A 15,782-nucleotide genomic window follows, 5' to 3' on the forward strand; every position below is an offset into this window, starting at 1 on the left:
GTGTATTTGGCTGTCTCTCTGCTACCTTTTGGTGCGAGTCGTCAACCAAAGTACGTAAGTTCTTGTTGTTGTAGTTATTTGCTAAGTCGCGAATTGTTAGTCTTTTCTTTGTCACGAAAAGGTTTCATTTACTTTATCTAGGTTTTGTTGAAATCGCTTTCACAGCTCTACTATTGCTAAGGCTTATTGTCAAGTTGCTTTATTAGTCCAATTGTCATATGATTACCAAATTGTGATTCTTTCACGCTATATTTCGCTATTTGCGCGATAGCCGTTGATATCTTCGTTTGTTACGACAAGAGTTGTTATCGTCTCAGTTTTATTAGTTTCAAGTATCAATTGTCACGTCTATTTGTTTCACGCTGTGATCTTGTTAGTTTTATTGTGATTGTTCTATCCTGTTAGATTTGTATTTTATGCCTTATCTAGGTAGGACGTATTCTTAACTATCGCTTTTCCGTTCAAACCTACTACATCTACTGTACGACTACTACTCCTCTTCGTATCTGCTACTACTACTTGCGATCTACTGGTTTTCGCTATTTCTTCAGTCGCTACCTATTGTGAACTAGATCTATGGACTTGATCTGTCATTAAATCAGTTTGAATCTACCAAGTGGAGTTCGAATATCTCGCACCGCGCTACCCCTGTAGTTGTTTATGATTTGAGTAAGGGCAACCTCAAGAATCTTTACAATTACAGTTTTAACATTTTTTTAAATATTACTTACAACCATACTAACTCAACCGGGCCACCATTGTCTAGCAGTAACCATAGTTACATTGCTTTCTTATTCCGACACCCTCTCCCTTATTATATCAGAACATGTTTTATTTGCTGAAGTGGTTCTTATATTTATGGTTTTTTATGGGCCAAATTTCAGCCTGATGTTCTTAATCTATTTGTTTTTGTATGCGGGTGCTCACTGTAGTTTCGATCGTACCTTTTCAGTATGCCTCGACGGCTAACAGGGCTCGTTCGGTCTCGCCGTGAGTATTTTGGCACGCCAGCGCACCAAGCAACCGACGGTTCATTGACTACGTTATGTGACGACAATTTAAATTTTGATGTGAAGTATATATGAAATAATAAGATATGAACTCAATTAATTGACCTCGCTCCTAATGTGTGGCTTCATACTGAGCTCAGTTGGAAGAGCATCGCACCTGTATTGCGGAGGTCACGGGTTCGAATCCCGTTGAAGCCTTAGTTTTTTCAGGCTTCTTCTTTCCAATTGCTTAAATTAATAAAATTTTCGACAGTTTCTTGCAACAGTATTTTAGCGCGGCTTGCGCTCATTTCGGCTTGCTCACTGGCTTCGTGATCGCGATCATTGTCGAGTTCATCCAGCAATTTTCCTTGATTGTAAAACGAACCCTTTGCCGTTTTCCGCTAATTTAGCGGCGCACTCTTTGTCGAAAGTGTTTTTCGCCTTCTTCATGTGACTTCTTGCCTCGATAATTAATTCATTTGACAGAACTTGTCAACTCTCAATTAAGTAATTAATATGCAAAAAATCTTTCTCGCGCAATAACTAGCGGCAGATATAAGGTTTTTTCGTGGAGTTTTTTTTATCTTAAAGATTACTTTAAGATTTATCCCACCGCTTAAAAAAGTAAAATTATGCAAAATTGCAAATTTTCCCCTTACTGATACCTTAATTGACCTCGCTCCCAATGTGTGGCTTCGTAGCTCAGTTGGTAGAGCATTGCACCGGTATTGCGGATGTCACCGGTTCGAATCCCGTCGAAGCCTTGATTTTTTTCAGGCTTCTTTCCAATTGCTTAAATTGGAAAATTTACTGCGATGATCATCCTTCACTTTCAATTTAAATTTTGCTGTATAATGAGCTCTTTCTTCAGTTAATGGGAATTTTTTAAACACATTCCATAAACAGGATATTCTCTTAGTGACACAGGATTAATTTTGTAATTCGTGAAATTACAAATCAGCGATGCAATTTCGCGTAAACAATTTTAAAAAGAATAATTTTTCGTTCATTGTCAAAAACCCATTTGCACAGAAAGTAAAAGTTAAAAAGGTTTTATTATTAATCTGCGCCGGGCCATTTATCATTTTTGGCAGCAAATTGCAAGACCTTAGGTCAGGCAGACCGAGAAACGACATCTTACCCGTAACTACTTCTCTGGCCTTCTTTCGATTGCACAATTTGCTGATACAACAATTGTGCAACTTGTCGCGCGCTCATTGGCTAATTTTTTTTATAGTCAGTTAGAGGGAAAGGTACATGAAATTTGCCAGAATACTTACAGGGTGGCCACCACAGTAAAAAATTTGGAACGAATAAAAGATAATTATTCCCGCGACGCGTTTCTTTTTCTGTGGCGGCCATTTTGAACGGTTGGAGGTCTGGAGCTTTACAATACGTATGACAATTCCCGGAACACTGATCGCGTACCGTTAAGGTTTTGTAAGAACTAGCTCTCGAAAGGTGTTTCTATTTCGAAAATCGCACCAGACGACCGCTAACTTAAAATTGAAATCAGCTGCCACGAAGCAATGACCTGTCGATCTGTAATTAGTCCTATTAAGAGTGCCTGCCTGTAAAAATCAGACAAATTGTTAATTTCGCGGCAAGGGTCGAAAATTCAATTTCGCTCATATTCTTATGGTAGATAGGCTAGGGCATGACAAAAACTACTGGATAGTTTTTTTGGCAAAATATCCTTTTATTTCAAAGAAATATGCAAATTACCAATCTCCGTTGAAATCGTGATTTGACGCACCATTTTATTAAGCAAGTTTGAGAGCCTCGCATGCAAAACCACATCATTCTTCCGTCTTTAAAACACTCAAATATTTTTGTGCAATGTTTAAATGTGTATTGGGTTGATTTTAGGGAATGTTGCGTTGTCTTTTTGGGTGCAAAATAATTAAATTTCGAAGACATGTATTTCATTCACTTAAAAGTACTTCGTGAATATAGTTAATTTTCACCCTGTGCGAAACCTTCAAATGGATTAAGCTTCTGGTGGTTGAATCGCCGAGGGATGGTCTACAGATTCCAGTAAAAATTTCTTTGGGCAAATGATTGTGAGCGACGCGAGAACTTTTCAAAGCACGTCAAAAATGCAAATATTTGACCATTCGTCGTCAACTTCAATTTACGGGTTAGACGTATATTTTAGCATGCGCCACACGACTTGACCTATAATAAGTTGAAATAGACACAGAGCTGATAATGTCGAAACGTTCTAACCTTATTTGTTGTAAAAGGCAGGTCCAAAGCCGACTTGACGTCTAGTCGATCTCTCACAACTCGTCGCACATAAAGCAGAAGTTTGCTTTTGTTTACACAAGCTTAACGTCCGATGTACATCGCCTACTGTCAACCTATTATTGGTCGAATACCATGAATCTGTGACCATCTTTCTGCGCATATCGACATCATTGCATCTAAGTCAAAAACGGCTGAATCATTTGTAGATAGTTGCTTGCTTTGCACTGCGCCAAAATATTAAGTTTCATCGATTGCTGACCATTGCTGACAATCGTGTCGGCGCAGCACAATCTTACAGCCGTTATTTGTTCGTCACGCAATGCTGTCACGGTTTATGCTGCACATTTTGATCATCTATTTTGCATAGAGCACTCTCAGGATAAGTGAAACAATTTAATCATTGTTCATCTGTTTGTTCATATATATAATAATATTTGTATATTTATATATTCGTATTCTATAGTGTACGTGGCCTCGGTCCAAATCACGTTTGTTGTACGTTCTGATGTTTCAGACAACAGCTGATAAAACTAGTGCCTGTACTCATTAGAATTTTAAAAAAATCGCCATACACAAATTATAGATCAATGAAGCAAGAACTAGCTGAAATAAAAATAGGAAATGACGTGTCTAATTCGTGAGAAAAACAGACTAAATTTAATTAGTAATTACGTGAGTAAATAGCCCTAGCCATGCCATTTTATTTGGCGTATTTTGTTTCCTTAGTGGCGAGGCATTAGTATGTTTGTAACAGAGAACAGAGGACTGTTGTCAATACAGTCCAAAATTATTGTCAGTAAAATATTGTAAATAAAACACCTATTGACCGGTTACCTCCGCGGCCACCATTTGGTCGTTCCGACAAGGGTTTCATCATTGTCTTTACCCCTATCAAGCGGCCACCCAAAATTTAAAAACTTTGTTTTGGAAAGGGCGATGGCAGACAAGAGTCTGAAATTGAAGGTGCATGACGAGTGATAATTCAAACACACGTCTATCATGATTGTCTTGAATTGACTCCATGTTCACCAAGCAATTTATAACCCGATAGTGAAAAATTAAATATTCAAGGTACACCAACCTCTATTTAAGCGACTAGCCCCATTAAGCGGTCACCGCCCATTTCCCCGAGGGTAGCCCACTGTATTACATGTAAACCAAAAGTAATTGCACAGCGCGAAAGGACCTAGGTACGAGTTTAGCGTTACAGCATTACGCAGGGCATGTAGGTAGAGGTGGTCGAGTAAAAGATAACAACAGGGTCAATGGTAAACTATTTATTCTTTTCATTTCTTAATTTAATCTCTTCCTTCTCAAAACGATTGTGGGCTCCCAGTGGTTCCAAGCCTTACGGAGCCTTACGTATTAGGATAGAAATTGTCCTACCCCTACCCCCTAAAATGGGATGACAGCATTGCGTGACGAACAAGGAACCGCTGCAAGCAAGGATTCGAGCCATCAAAACCATGATGATCAAACGTAATATTTTGGTGTAGTGCAAAGCAAACAACTATCTACAAATGACTTAGCCGTTTTTTGACTTAGATGCAGTGGTGATCGTATGTGTCGAAAGAGGGTCACAGATTGATGGTATTCGACCGTTAAATAAGTTGACAGTTGGCGATGTACATCGGACGTTATGTAAACAAAAGCAAACTTCTGCTTTATGTGCCATGAATGGCGAGAGAAACACGTCAAATAGGCCTTGGACCTGCCTTTTACAGGTTATCTGTTGTCTATTTCAACTTAACATAGGTCAAGTCATGTGGCGCATGCTAAAATATGCGTCTAACCCGTAAATTGAAATTTGACGAAGGATGGTCAAATATTTGCATTTTTAACCTACTTTGAAAAGCTCTCGCGTCGCTCACAATCATTTGCCCAAAGAAATTTTTACTGGAATCTGTAGACCATCCTTCGGCGATTCGACCACCAGAAGCTTAATCCATTTGAAGGTTTCGCACAGGGTGAAAATTAACTATATTCACGAAGTACTTTTAAGTGAATGAAATACATGTCTTCGAAATTTAATTATTTTGCACCCAAAAAGACAACGCAACATTCCCTAAAATCAACCCAGTACACATTTAAACATCGCACAAAAATATTTGAATGTTTTAAAGACGGAAGAATGATGTGGTTTTGCATGCGAAGCTCTCAAAGTTGTTTAATTAAATGGTGCGTCAAATGACAATTGTAACGGAATTTGGTAATTTGCATATTTCTTTGAAGTAAAAGGATATTTTGCCAAAAAAACTATCCAGTAGTTTTCGTCATGCCCTAGCCTATCTACCATGAAAATATGAGCGAAATCGAATTTTCGACCCTTGCCGAGCTATTTTCCATTTTTATGGACAGGGATTGTTAAGGTAATTCCTCTGAAATAAAAGTGACAATAGATTTTTCTTCAAACTTTGTCTACTGAATATTTGTCATATGATAACTTCAATTTTGAAATAAAAACGGGGGGTGCCCATGCTCATTAAGGAGCAGAGAGGCATTGAAAATGCCCCATTTTGGCATTATTTAATGCTTATTATAAGAACGCATTCCCAGTAATTGTAACATCTTTGTAAGCCCGGACTCATAAGAGCACGCATTAAACTACAGTCAATACATTGTGTCGAACACAAACAATTAAACGTTTAAGTTTGATTCAGACAGAAAGCTAAATCCTTGATTAAAAATTTGAACCAAATTTCTTGACGTGGTTACCGACTGCAAAATAGAAAAGCCCACAGTGTATCTGCTATTTTTCTTATTTATTCAATTTTCAGCAATAGAAATTAAATCAGTCTTTTCTCACGCAAAGCTTATGATTAGTTGATTACAACGACTGGAAAAAAAATTGGGGTGCCCATGCTGGTTGGTGAGCTAGAGCCATTTTTCAACTGATAGAGCTCAATATCAAGGCAAATTCGTCATGTTTTCAATATGCGCGTGCACAAGCGCGCGCTAATGACGCCATAAATTATGCGCAGTAAGGATGCGCAATGCAAATGTGAGGAATGACCTTCATAGCTTATCACATACGGGACAAAATTACTGAATGCTGATTGGCTGAGACAGGAGGGATTTTTAATGCAGCAAAGCCCAGTCTTTTGGTGGCAAAGCAAAAGGATTTTTCCATCGAAAAATGCATTGATTTATAGCCTGAAAAAAAGGTTGAGTTATTAGAGCTCGTTTGGACACTTGTTTACGTCTTTCATCGATTGATGAAGTAGTTTCACGCCGTTGCAAACTTCGCAAAACAGGTGAATAAAACTAGATTGCTTAAAGTTTTATTTGTAAAGAAATTGCTTTAAGTGAATTGAACTTGCTGTGTTTTGCTTGCTATTATAGTAGGCTTTTCTAGTTCTACTGCTAGCCTGTTCTTTAATGACAACCGCCAAACCTGTTTACGGAACGGCAAGACCTTCGTTTGCGCATAATTTTGCTCTTTATGTGATAAACAAGTAATCGCAATTGCTCTCGGGCAATTAAGGATTAATTTCACTTGTATTTTTAAAGTTTTCCAAATTGTTGTGAAAACTTTGAAAATACGCGTGAAATTAATCCTTAATTGCGCTGTGGCCCATGCGGTTACGTATACAAATATAATGAAAGAGAGCCTGTGTGTTACGCTCTTCACCAGAAGCCTACTCATATTTTTCCTTGGCCATCGTAGCTTTAGAAGAAACAAAACACAAACCGCGGTGATAAACATGGAACCAAAACGCATGTTAAACAAAGTTAATTTCCTTGACGTTTCGTATGTACAGCATTCATCTTCGGAAGTGACCGTTAACTAGATTACAATCGAAATTTAAACGCGAAGAAAAAGAAAAAGACTGGTATCTAATAATATGTAACAAGACTAATAGTTAATAACAAACAGATGAGTCTGCGGGAGAGAAAAAAAATTACCATAATAATAATAACAATACAAAATGTTAGTAAAGAAAAACGTTGGCAGTGAAAAACTTTTTCCTCCATTTTCAAGAGCGGTCTCGATACGCCCCGTTTTCGTGATGGATTAGTGTGGACGGTAGGCCAACCCGTAGAAATAAAGCTGCGTTTTCAAATTTTTCCGGCGCAGTGTAGACAGGGCCTGATGGTATAATTTCTTAAACGCTGGTCATGTTGGAACGACCCAGTTATACCGGAATCAGAAGCAAAATCAGAAGGAGGATAGCATTCAGCTTGCAATAGTGGCGTTGCTAAATATCACTAACTTCATAAAATGTTTAGAGTAAGTCTTTCATCCAAGCTGCATTCTGTAAGTAGGCTCATTGCTTTTTGTGCGCCAAATACCATCTGGACCATAACTGATAAGTTTGTCAGTGACTGTTTTTTAGATGTTACCTCAAGACGTTTCTGCTAGTGCTAAGGATCCCATTAGATGAAAATGAAAGGTTATACTCGAGATTCAAAAAGGCGGTACGTTAAATGAGCGCACTTAGAAGGGTACTTGTGAAATTCAAAAAACTTAGCCGGAGAATTTTAGATCATAAACATTAATATTCAAATGGCAATGAACAACACAAACTTGTTCGAAAACCAAAAAAATTTAGATAATTCAAAAGGCCGTAAAGTTCGCTTAAAACAAAAGTTCCAACAACTTAAAAGTTTCAGTAAAGGAAGACGTGAAATTAAACTGTATTTAATATTGTAAAAAAAAAAACAAAAAAAACAAAACAAACTAATATAACCTTATTTTTAAACCCATTTTTCAATATTCATTCAAAATTCATGTACTTGTCAAAAAGAAAATCACTTGGAAAGATTGGGCGCTTTCCATTCGACCAAAACTTCTAGTGTGAAATTTCCTAGAGCGAATGGAACACAATTTTCCGGTTGACTGCACCGCCGGAGTGGAAAACGATAAGCCCGTTTCAAAGTCTATCTTTTTGTCGAGGGTCGAGGGTCGAGGGTAGTAGTAGTTTTTTTTTCCAAATGTCACAAATGGTAAGAGTTGTGAATCGAAAGCTTGTCAATCCCATTTTACATGACCATTCACTACATTGTCGTGTATTTGCTTTGTCATAACATCAAATCTAATTTGGTAAAATTTTGGCGAGACTTCCTGTCGCACGATCAGTCGAACTTTTAAATAAATTTTCTGAAATACATGCCGTAACTACTAGCTATTACAAACGAAGATCCCGGTGGAGGAAACGTTTAAAAAAGGTCTTACCGTCGCTTGCAACTGCCGGTCAATCAAAATTCAAAGTTTTGACAATCATACTTCAAAGTTTACCCGCCCACTTGGGAATATTTTGGCGCCACTCCACAGACAATTGAAGAGAAGCAAAGTCAGGAACGCGTACGGGCATTTTGTGTTTTGCAGTTTTGAAAATCAGAACGAATGATAGGAAATCAATAGAGGAATTTCTGTCTGATATCGACTGTGATCTTTTACAATATTCAGGGGAATTAAGGACGAAAGGGTTCGCCTCAACATTGTCAGCGCGGTATTTAGTAGAAGAAGATCTTCATTTTCTCCCTGAAGGCCACAAAAGATTAGTCTTGTTCGGCTAACAACGCCCGAGAGAGTAAAAAGCAGCTTGAAGCGTCAAACAACGTAAACACAACATTTACAAAGCCCTGAATCAAATTTAAAATCTCCTGCACGAAAAAAGGTCTTCACGTCGGGCTGAAACAATGATCCTTCTTCTTCCTGGGCGACTCACCTCCTTCAATTCTGAAGATTCTAGTGAGCATATAAATAGAAAAAAACCTACAAATTAAAATAAGGCTAAAATGCTATAATAAAAACTAAATAATAATAATAATAATAGCAATAATGATAATAATAATAATAATAATAATGATAATAATAATAATAATAATAAAGTCAAAGTCAACATCGTTTGGTTTGGCCTTGGTCAGGCGGCAGGCGTTTCTTGAAGGCCGTCAAGTTTGGTGCATTTACTGTTTCATTGGCCAGGCTGTTCCACTCTCGTATCGTTCTCGGGAAAAACGAGTACATGTGGTAGTCCGTCTTTGAGCGGGGAATTTTGTACGCATCTGAATTTACGTGCCGTGATCTCCTTTGAAGTGGAGTCATGAGCTCTTGTGCGTCCATGGCTATCAAGCCTTTATGAATTTTATACATCATGCAGAGTCTAAGTGTCTGTCTCCTAGTTTGGAGGAAAGTCCAGCCGAGCTCATATAGCATGTCCCCTACGCTAGATGTGTTGTTGTATCTGCCAAGAACAAATCTCGCTGCCCGACGTTGCACCATCTCGAGCTTATAGATGTTTCCCTGTGTGTAAAGATCCCAAACGGTGCAGGCATACTCGAGGGTAGGTCGGATCAATGTTTTATAGGCAGTGGACTTGAGTGCAGTAGAGTTAATCTTTAGATTCCTTTTCAGGAATCCAAGAGTTCTATTAGCTTTACTTGAGATGGTGTCGATGTGTTTGTTCCATCTCAGGTCTGATGCTATAGTAACTCAGAGGTATTTGGCTGAGTCAGCCGTTGCTAATGTCTTACCATGAAGAATATAGTTATTTTGTACCATAGCACGCTTGCGCCCTACTCTAAGTACTTCACACTTGTCTGGATGGAACTCCATTTTCCATAGGGTTTCCCATTCGGCTAATTTGTCTAGGTCTCTTTGGAGTACTTGGGTGTCACTGTCTGAGTGGATGGTCAGGTACACAATGGTGTCATCAGTAAATAGTGTAATGTTAGAGGCAAGGGATTCAGGTAGGTCATTTATATAAAAAGGAATAAGCATGGACCCAAGACAGAACCTTGTGGTACACCAGAAAGTACTTCGGCGTCGTCTGAAAATTCTCCTTCAAGGACAACTCTCTGTGTTCTGCCACTTAGGAAGGATTGGACCCATCTGTTTGTCCTACCACCAATTCCATAATACTTCAGCGTGGTAACAAGACGAGGATGGCTGACTTTGCCAAATGCCTTACTAAAGTCCATCACCAGGATATCCGTCTGGGATCCAACGTGCATAGTGTTAACTAGGTCGTTTACGAATCCCAAAAGCTGTGTTTCACACGATATTCTATCCCTGAAGCCATGTTGTAGGGGGTACAGGATGCTGTGGTTATCGGCGTGCCGCATGATTGAGCTTGCTATGATATGCTCCATCAATTTGCTTGATATACACGTGAGGGAGATAGGCCTGTAGTTACTTGCATCATATTTAGAGCCCTTCTTATAGATAGGTGTGATGCTGGCACATTTCCAGTCGTCTGGGATTTCTCCGCTTTCATACGACTACGAAATATGATAGTAAGAATGGAGGCTACAGGTTCTGAGAGCTCCTTCATCACTCGAGGTGTTATACCATCCGGTCTAACATCCACTTGATTCCTGCCCTAGTTATTTGGATGTCGTCTATGGTGGCAAACGACGATGACATCATCGGTATGTCTTGTGCGTCTGGGTTGTCACGTATGAACACTGACTGGAACTGCATGTTTAGGATATTAGCTTTATCTCTGGGATGAGATATTGTTGTGCCATCTTTCTTCAATGACCCAACACCCATACTGTCCCTTCTGCTGTGTTTGATGAAGGACCAGAATCTTTTCATTCCGGAGAAGTCATTTGTGTCTTCTTCCATCGGTGAGATGATAGACTCGACATGCTCCCAATACTGTTTCCTAGAATCCCTCTGGATTTTTCTCTTTAGCTCTCTCATCTTCTGGTCAAGTAGACGAGAAGCTCCAACTGCATTCCTTTCTCTTGCTCTTTTTCGCTTGATATTTGTTCTGTCTCTCTGCCTGATTAGCCTTTTAATGCTAGGCGTGATCCACGGCAAGTTGTTCTTGTGTTTACATGTCTTTTGTGGAATGTGTTTTAGGATGCCGTCATGAATGGATTTTTTAAACGTAAGCCATAGTTCATTTACCGACGATGTATCTTTGTTACGATCTATCACCTCAGTTGTGGTTTGGAGGTCTGCCTCAAAGCTATCCCATCGTGCCCTCTTATAGAGTGGTATTTTTCGCCGTTTCTGTTTGTAGCGAATGGGACGTATGTCTAGATCTATCATTGGGCAGTCGTGGTCTGATATGCCAGGCAATACCTTGACTTGGCGAACTCTAGATGGATTATTAGTGATTACTAGGTCTAGTATATTTTGGCTCCTGGTAGGTTCTTCGACCATTTGGATAAGCCCTTTATCGTCGAGTAGATCCCCAAATTGGTGGTGTAGTGTAGGGAAGGGGCAGGTTTTCAAGGTTTTGTTTTTCCAGTCCCAGCCTGGGAAGTTGAAGTCCCCTCCAAACAGGATATCATGGGCAGGATTTATTAGAGAAAGTGATTTATCCAGTTCTTGGAGGCTGTTTTCATCGCCTACATGCGGTCTGTAGTATGCTCCTATATGGAGTGTCTTACATCCAATAATATGAATATTGCACCAGAGCAGTTCACACTCTGTTTCCAGGTTACTTTCTCTCACTAGTACTAGGTCTTTTATAGCAGCAATAAACACCCCGCCGTGAGGGTCGTTTGGTCTGTCTCTCCTCTCTACCTGGTAGGTCTCTGTAGGGAAACACTCATTGTTGCTGTGCTCGTGAGATAGCCAGGATTCAGTTCCAATAATTATATCCGGTTTTGCATCGTTAATCAGATGTAGAAATGTTTCCCTTTTAGCCGGTAGACTTTGGCAGTTGACGTTCAGGATAGATATATTCTTCTTCACTGATCGGGAACTTTTCGCCGAGTTTGTTCTTGGTAAAGATGAGTCGTACAGGACACCCGGCATGTCTGAATGGCTAAAAGAACTTGGGTTGGCAGATAATTTACCTTGTGTTAAGCTTGAGAAGGAATTTGAAAGTTCCATGTTGTTGTCAGCATCAAGTAGAGTGCTAGAGAAGTTTGTTACACCACAACTTGAGCATATCCATACCGCTGATGAGGTGGCTAGGCCTTCATACCTATCAGGACTCATTAGCATACAGCGAGTATGATACCAAATGTCACAAATGTCACATTGGACGCCTCTCTGATTAGGTTTCACCGGTTTGATGCAGGATCCGCAAGGATGTTTGTAATGTGGGCCAGGATTCAGTTCGACATTACCGCTAAGTAGCAGGAGTGAGAGCACCAGGAACGAACTTGGAGTACGATCCCGTTTCAAGATGGCGGACCTCCATCTCTGCTCACGATGAGTTCTTATTATCGCCTCGAATCCTATCCCAGGAGGATCCTTGGTGGCAAGCGTTGTTTTCAGTCCAAAGTCAATCACTTTATCTTGAGGAAGAGTACGATTTAGTAGCCCTGTGTACATTGTAACAGCGAGAATAAACAGTGCTGCAGGAGTTAGAAAATTTATGGCCGTCCGTCGTGGACGAGTATAGAGTACCAAAAGCGAGCGACGTTTCTCTTCCGACAAGCAGGCATCAGTTACTTAGCCCATGCGAAAGGTTCATCGAGGAAAAGAGGCAAGAGTTAAACTTTAAATTTGAGGAAGCGAGCGCTAAAAGAAAAGAACTTGAAGAAACCTCTCCCAAGATAAGAGACGCAACGTCCGCGCTTGGAAATACCGGTCAACGCTATGTAATTGTCATGTAAGATATCATACGGTTCGCACCTGCCGAATGGCAAATTGTGAGTCAGTGTTTTTCTGTGGAGAGTTGAGTAGGCATCCAGATGAAAAACAGGAGTTTCAGGAGAAAAAAAGGAAGTAGCCGCATTAGAAACGGCCGCCGCAAAAATAGAACTGGATTTGAACTGGCTTTCTCCCGAGTAAAAATAGTTCTTTGAATAAAAAATGACGTAGAAGAAATTTTGCTTGAAAATTTTCCCCATGAATATGTTCGATATGTTTTAAATTCCTCTATTGATTTGCTATCATTCATTCTGACTAGGTATAAAATACTACGAGGAAGATTGTATTCACCAAGTTTGAAGGATGTAGCTTAGCTAGAAGACGCTCAGTTAATTTTTCTAATTTGCCTTACATTTGTCAGTAAGGTGGCGTCGAAAACCGTGATATGTAGTCTATTTAAGCTCACAAATCTCACAGATATTTTTCATCGCGACCCATGGCAAAGCCCTGCAAGTTTACCGAAGGAGAGCGGTAATTTGGATCACAAATCTCACAGATGTTTTTACTGAATTTACCGAAGGAGGAAAATAGCCGTAAATTTGCTTCCATAGTTCCCATCGCCTACAGTTCCTGTTGGATAGATATATGGCAAACGAATATTTCTCATCGCGGCCCGTCAATAACACTGGGAACAATGAAGCGAACACTCCACGAAATCGCATTGGTAGTAACACGACCTAAAACCACTACAGCGACATAGAAAAAAAAAAAAAAGATACATAAACGAAGCCAGGGAAGGTGTTTTTATTTGTTTCCCACAGTGAAAAATTTGAAGCTAAAAATGTGAAATTCGAAGCGAGTGAGGTACTTTGACATAACATTGTCACTATCAATACAAATATCAACGCGAACCTCATTCTATTACTGGTATCCCTGTGTGTTATCTTTTTGTTGAAGAAATTACAACTGCAAAACTGAATGCTTAGATTTATTTCTACGCGGATAGCCATTCAAAAGTTGAGGGCATTAGTGCATCGGCCAAAGCATCCAGCGTGATGAAGTCACATGAAAACCGGACTTTGAATGTTAGAGAAGGTTATAGAAAAATAATCAGGTCTGTGATATATTATTAAACCCTCAACATTGGACCCAAAAAGATATCTGAATCGAGGACTACATAAATTATCTTTCTCACTGTAGCAAAGACGTTTGTGATATGAAGAGCGATCATGTTAGCGAACATTTAACCAAATCGGGGAGGAACATGCAGACCTGACTCGACTGAGCGGCGGAAATCGAACCTACAGCAAAGACCAGAAAAAAATATATTACCCTCGACCCTCCATCCTCGACATGGGACTCTCGACCCTCAACCCTCGACAAAAAGATAGACTCCCCGTTCCATTCGAAATTGTTGCCTCTAAAATTGAAAATGGCTGACAGACCCTGAATCTCCCGCACTTTTGTTCGCTTGGAATTATTCAATGACTTCAAGTTTTAAACACAGGGGACCCTAACACTGTATCAGCAATAACATAATCACTACTGTTATTTACCTGTGTTCCTGTGCCTTTTTCAGCCGTTGAGAAGGGATTTGAATAGAAGCGAAGGCGGGTTACATTTCAAATATCATCTTGTCTACCGCTTTGTACTGTGTTCGGGTGGTTCTGCACGCGTTATAAATTTCCGTACATTTCTTAGCTATCCTTTGCAAAACAACAAAGAAAAAAAAGAACGAGAACACCACGGGGCATATCTTTTAAATGGAATTAAACACTTTCTTGGCGTATTTAGCTGTAGCTAGTATTCTATCGATGGACAGGTGGCTAGATTATAAAGTAAAATATTAATCCATTTTCGAAGACGCGTCGCCGTCATCTAATAGCGTGAGATGTCCAACTCTCTGTGATCGCGGTCAAAATACCAACATGCTGGAAGTAATTTTAATTTGCTGGAAATTTCTGTCCTATTTGATTTTCATGGTGCAATTTTTGGAATTTTCCGGAACCCTTTGTAATTTGTGATACTAAAATAAAGACGTAGTGATGTAAGTGCATTTCTTTTAAGTTTTTTAAATTTTCTGAAATATCTGGAATGATTTTCTTGGTATGCAAAGAAGTATACATAGAGATATTTTAAAGAAATAACGAAGACGTTTGTCCCGCCAAGCCAAGAAGGCCTGCAAACAGGGTTTCTTCACTGCGGGCGATGAAAAAAGTCGATTAATTTCTCGTTATTTTTCATTTTTGCTACCAAATAAACAACAAAAAACGACATAGTTGATGAACTAAATTTAAAGGAATGCATAATGGCGAATGAAATTTTAACAGCGTCATTCACTTTACATACCTTGAACCATGAGAAGAGACAAAGAACAAAGCAGGAAGTATTTCACCAAACGAAGCTTGAAGTTTTTCTCCAGGTGTTGATTGTTCATGTTCTCAATTCCAGCCGTAAACTGTAAATTCGTGGTCATCACTTAGCTTTGTCGAAATATCTTGCTGTTGCACTCGTGTTTTCCTGAACACGGATACCCACCCTTATCTTTGATTGCTGGTCAATATGTACCTACATGCTTAAATTTAGAGAGGCGAGTTCTTAATGGCTCTAGCCGGCCGGGGAGAACGCCAAATATTAATTACTTATTCAAAACAGGATTTCAGATGAATTATAAGACCAAATTGGCACGACAATCAACCATGGAAATGGTCTACCCAAAAGCATGTCCCCTTACTTCGCCGGTAGAGATGATATTGACAACCGCAAAATACAGAAAACAACTGCCTAAAAGGTTTTGAAAAATATGTTCCTTAACCTGTCATGACGTTTGCTAACAATTAAGATTTATCTTATTTAGCTAAAGAAATTTGAGTAAACCTGTCGAGATCTGATGTAAACGAAGATTTCTTAGAAGGTCTAAGAAAATTACAAAACGTTGGGTAAATATCGCGAGGTTGTCGTCGTTTCGAAAAAAAATTCTACAAAATTTTCTCTCAACATTTTCGACCGAACGATTCAATTCGTATATTTTTGAT

At 39.3% G+C, this 15,782-nt stretch overlaps 1 protein-coding gene and 1 non-coding gene across 2 annotated transcripts; one reads left to right on the forward strand and one right to left on the reverse strand.

Moving 5' to 3' along the window:
• Window positions 1-1,131: 1,131 nt before the first annotated feature.
• Trnat-ugu (transfer RNA threonine (anticodon UGU)) lies at window positions 1,132-1,208 on the forward strand. The gene has a single exon. It is a non-coding gene; the product is annotated as a tRNA-Thr (tRNA).
• A 7,876-nt stretch (window positions 1,209-9,084) lies between these two features.
• LOC145487810 (uncharacterized) lies at window positions 9,085-15,223 on the reverse strand. The gene is made up of 4 exons (XM_081466609.1): window positions 15,097-15,223; window positions 10,537-12,476; window positions 10,091-10,466; window positions 9,085-9,668 (listed from the first exon to the last, which is right to left on the reverse strand). The coding sequence occupies exons 1-4, from the start codon at window positions 15,221-15,223 to the stop codon at window positions 9,085-9,087; spliced, it is 3,027 nt and encodes a 1,008-aa protein (XP_081322735.1).
• Window positions 15,224-15,782: the final 559 nt, after the last annotated feature.

The sequence above is a fragment of the Orbicella franksi genome, chromosome 5, assembly GCF_964199315.1.
Source record: "Orbicella franksi chromosome 5, jaOrbFran1.1, whole genome shotgun sequence".
Classification (NCBI taxonomy): domain Eukaryota; kingdom Metazoa; phylum Cnidaria; class Anthozoa; order Scleractinia; family Merulinidae; genus Orbicella; species Orbicella franksi.

Coding starts and splice junctions, on each gene's coding strand:
- LOC145487810 (XM_081466609.1), bottom strand. CDS start 15,223: ATGACCACGAATTTACAGTTTACGGCTGGAATTGAGAACATGAACAAT. Junction 10,467..10,536: donor AGTGGATGTTAGACCGGATG/GTATAACACCTC, acceptor CATATTTCGTAG/TCGTATGAAAGCGGAGAAAT. Junction 9,669..10,090: donor GAAGTATTATGGAATTGGTG/GTAGGACAAACA, acceptor GAGTTACTATAG/CATCAGACCTGAGATGGAAC.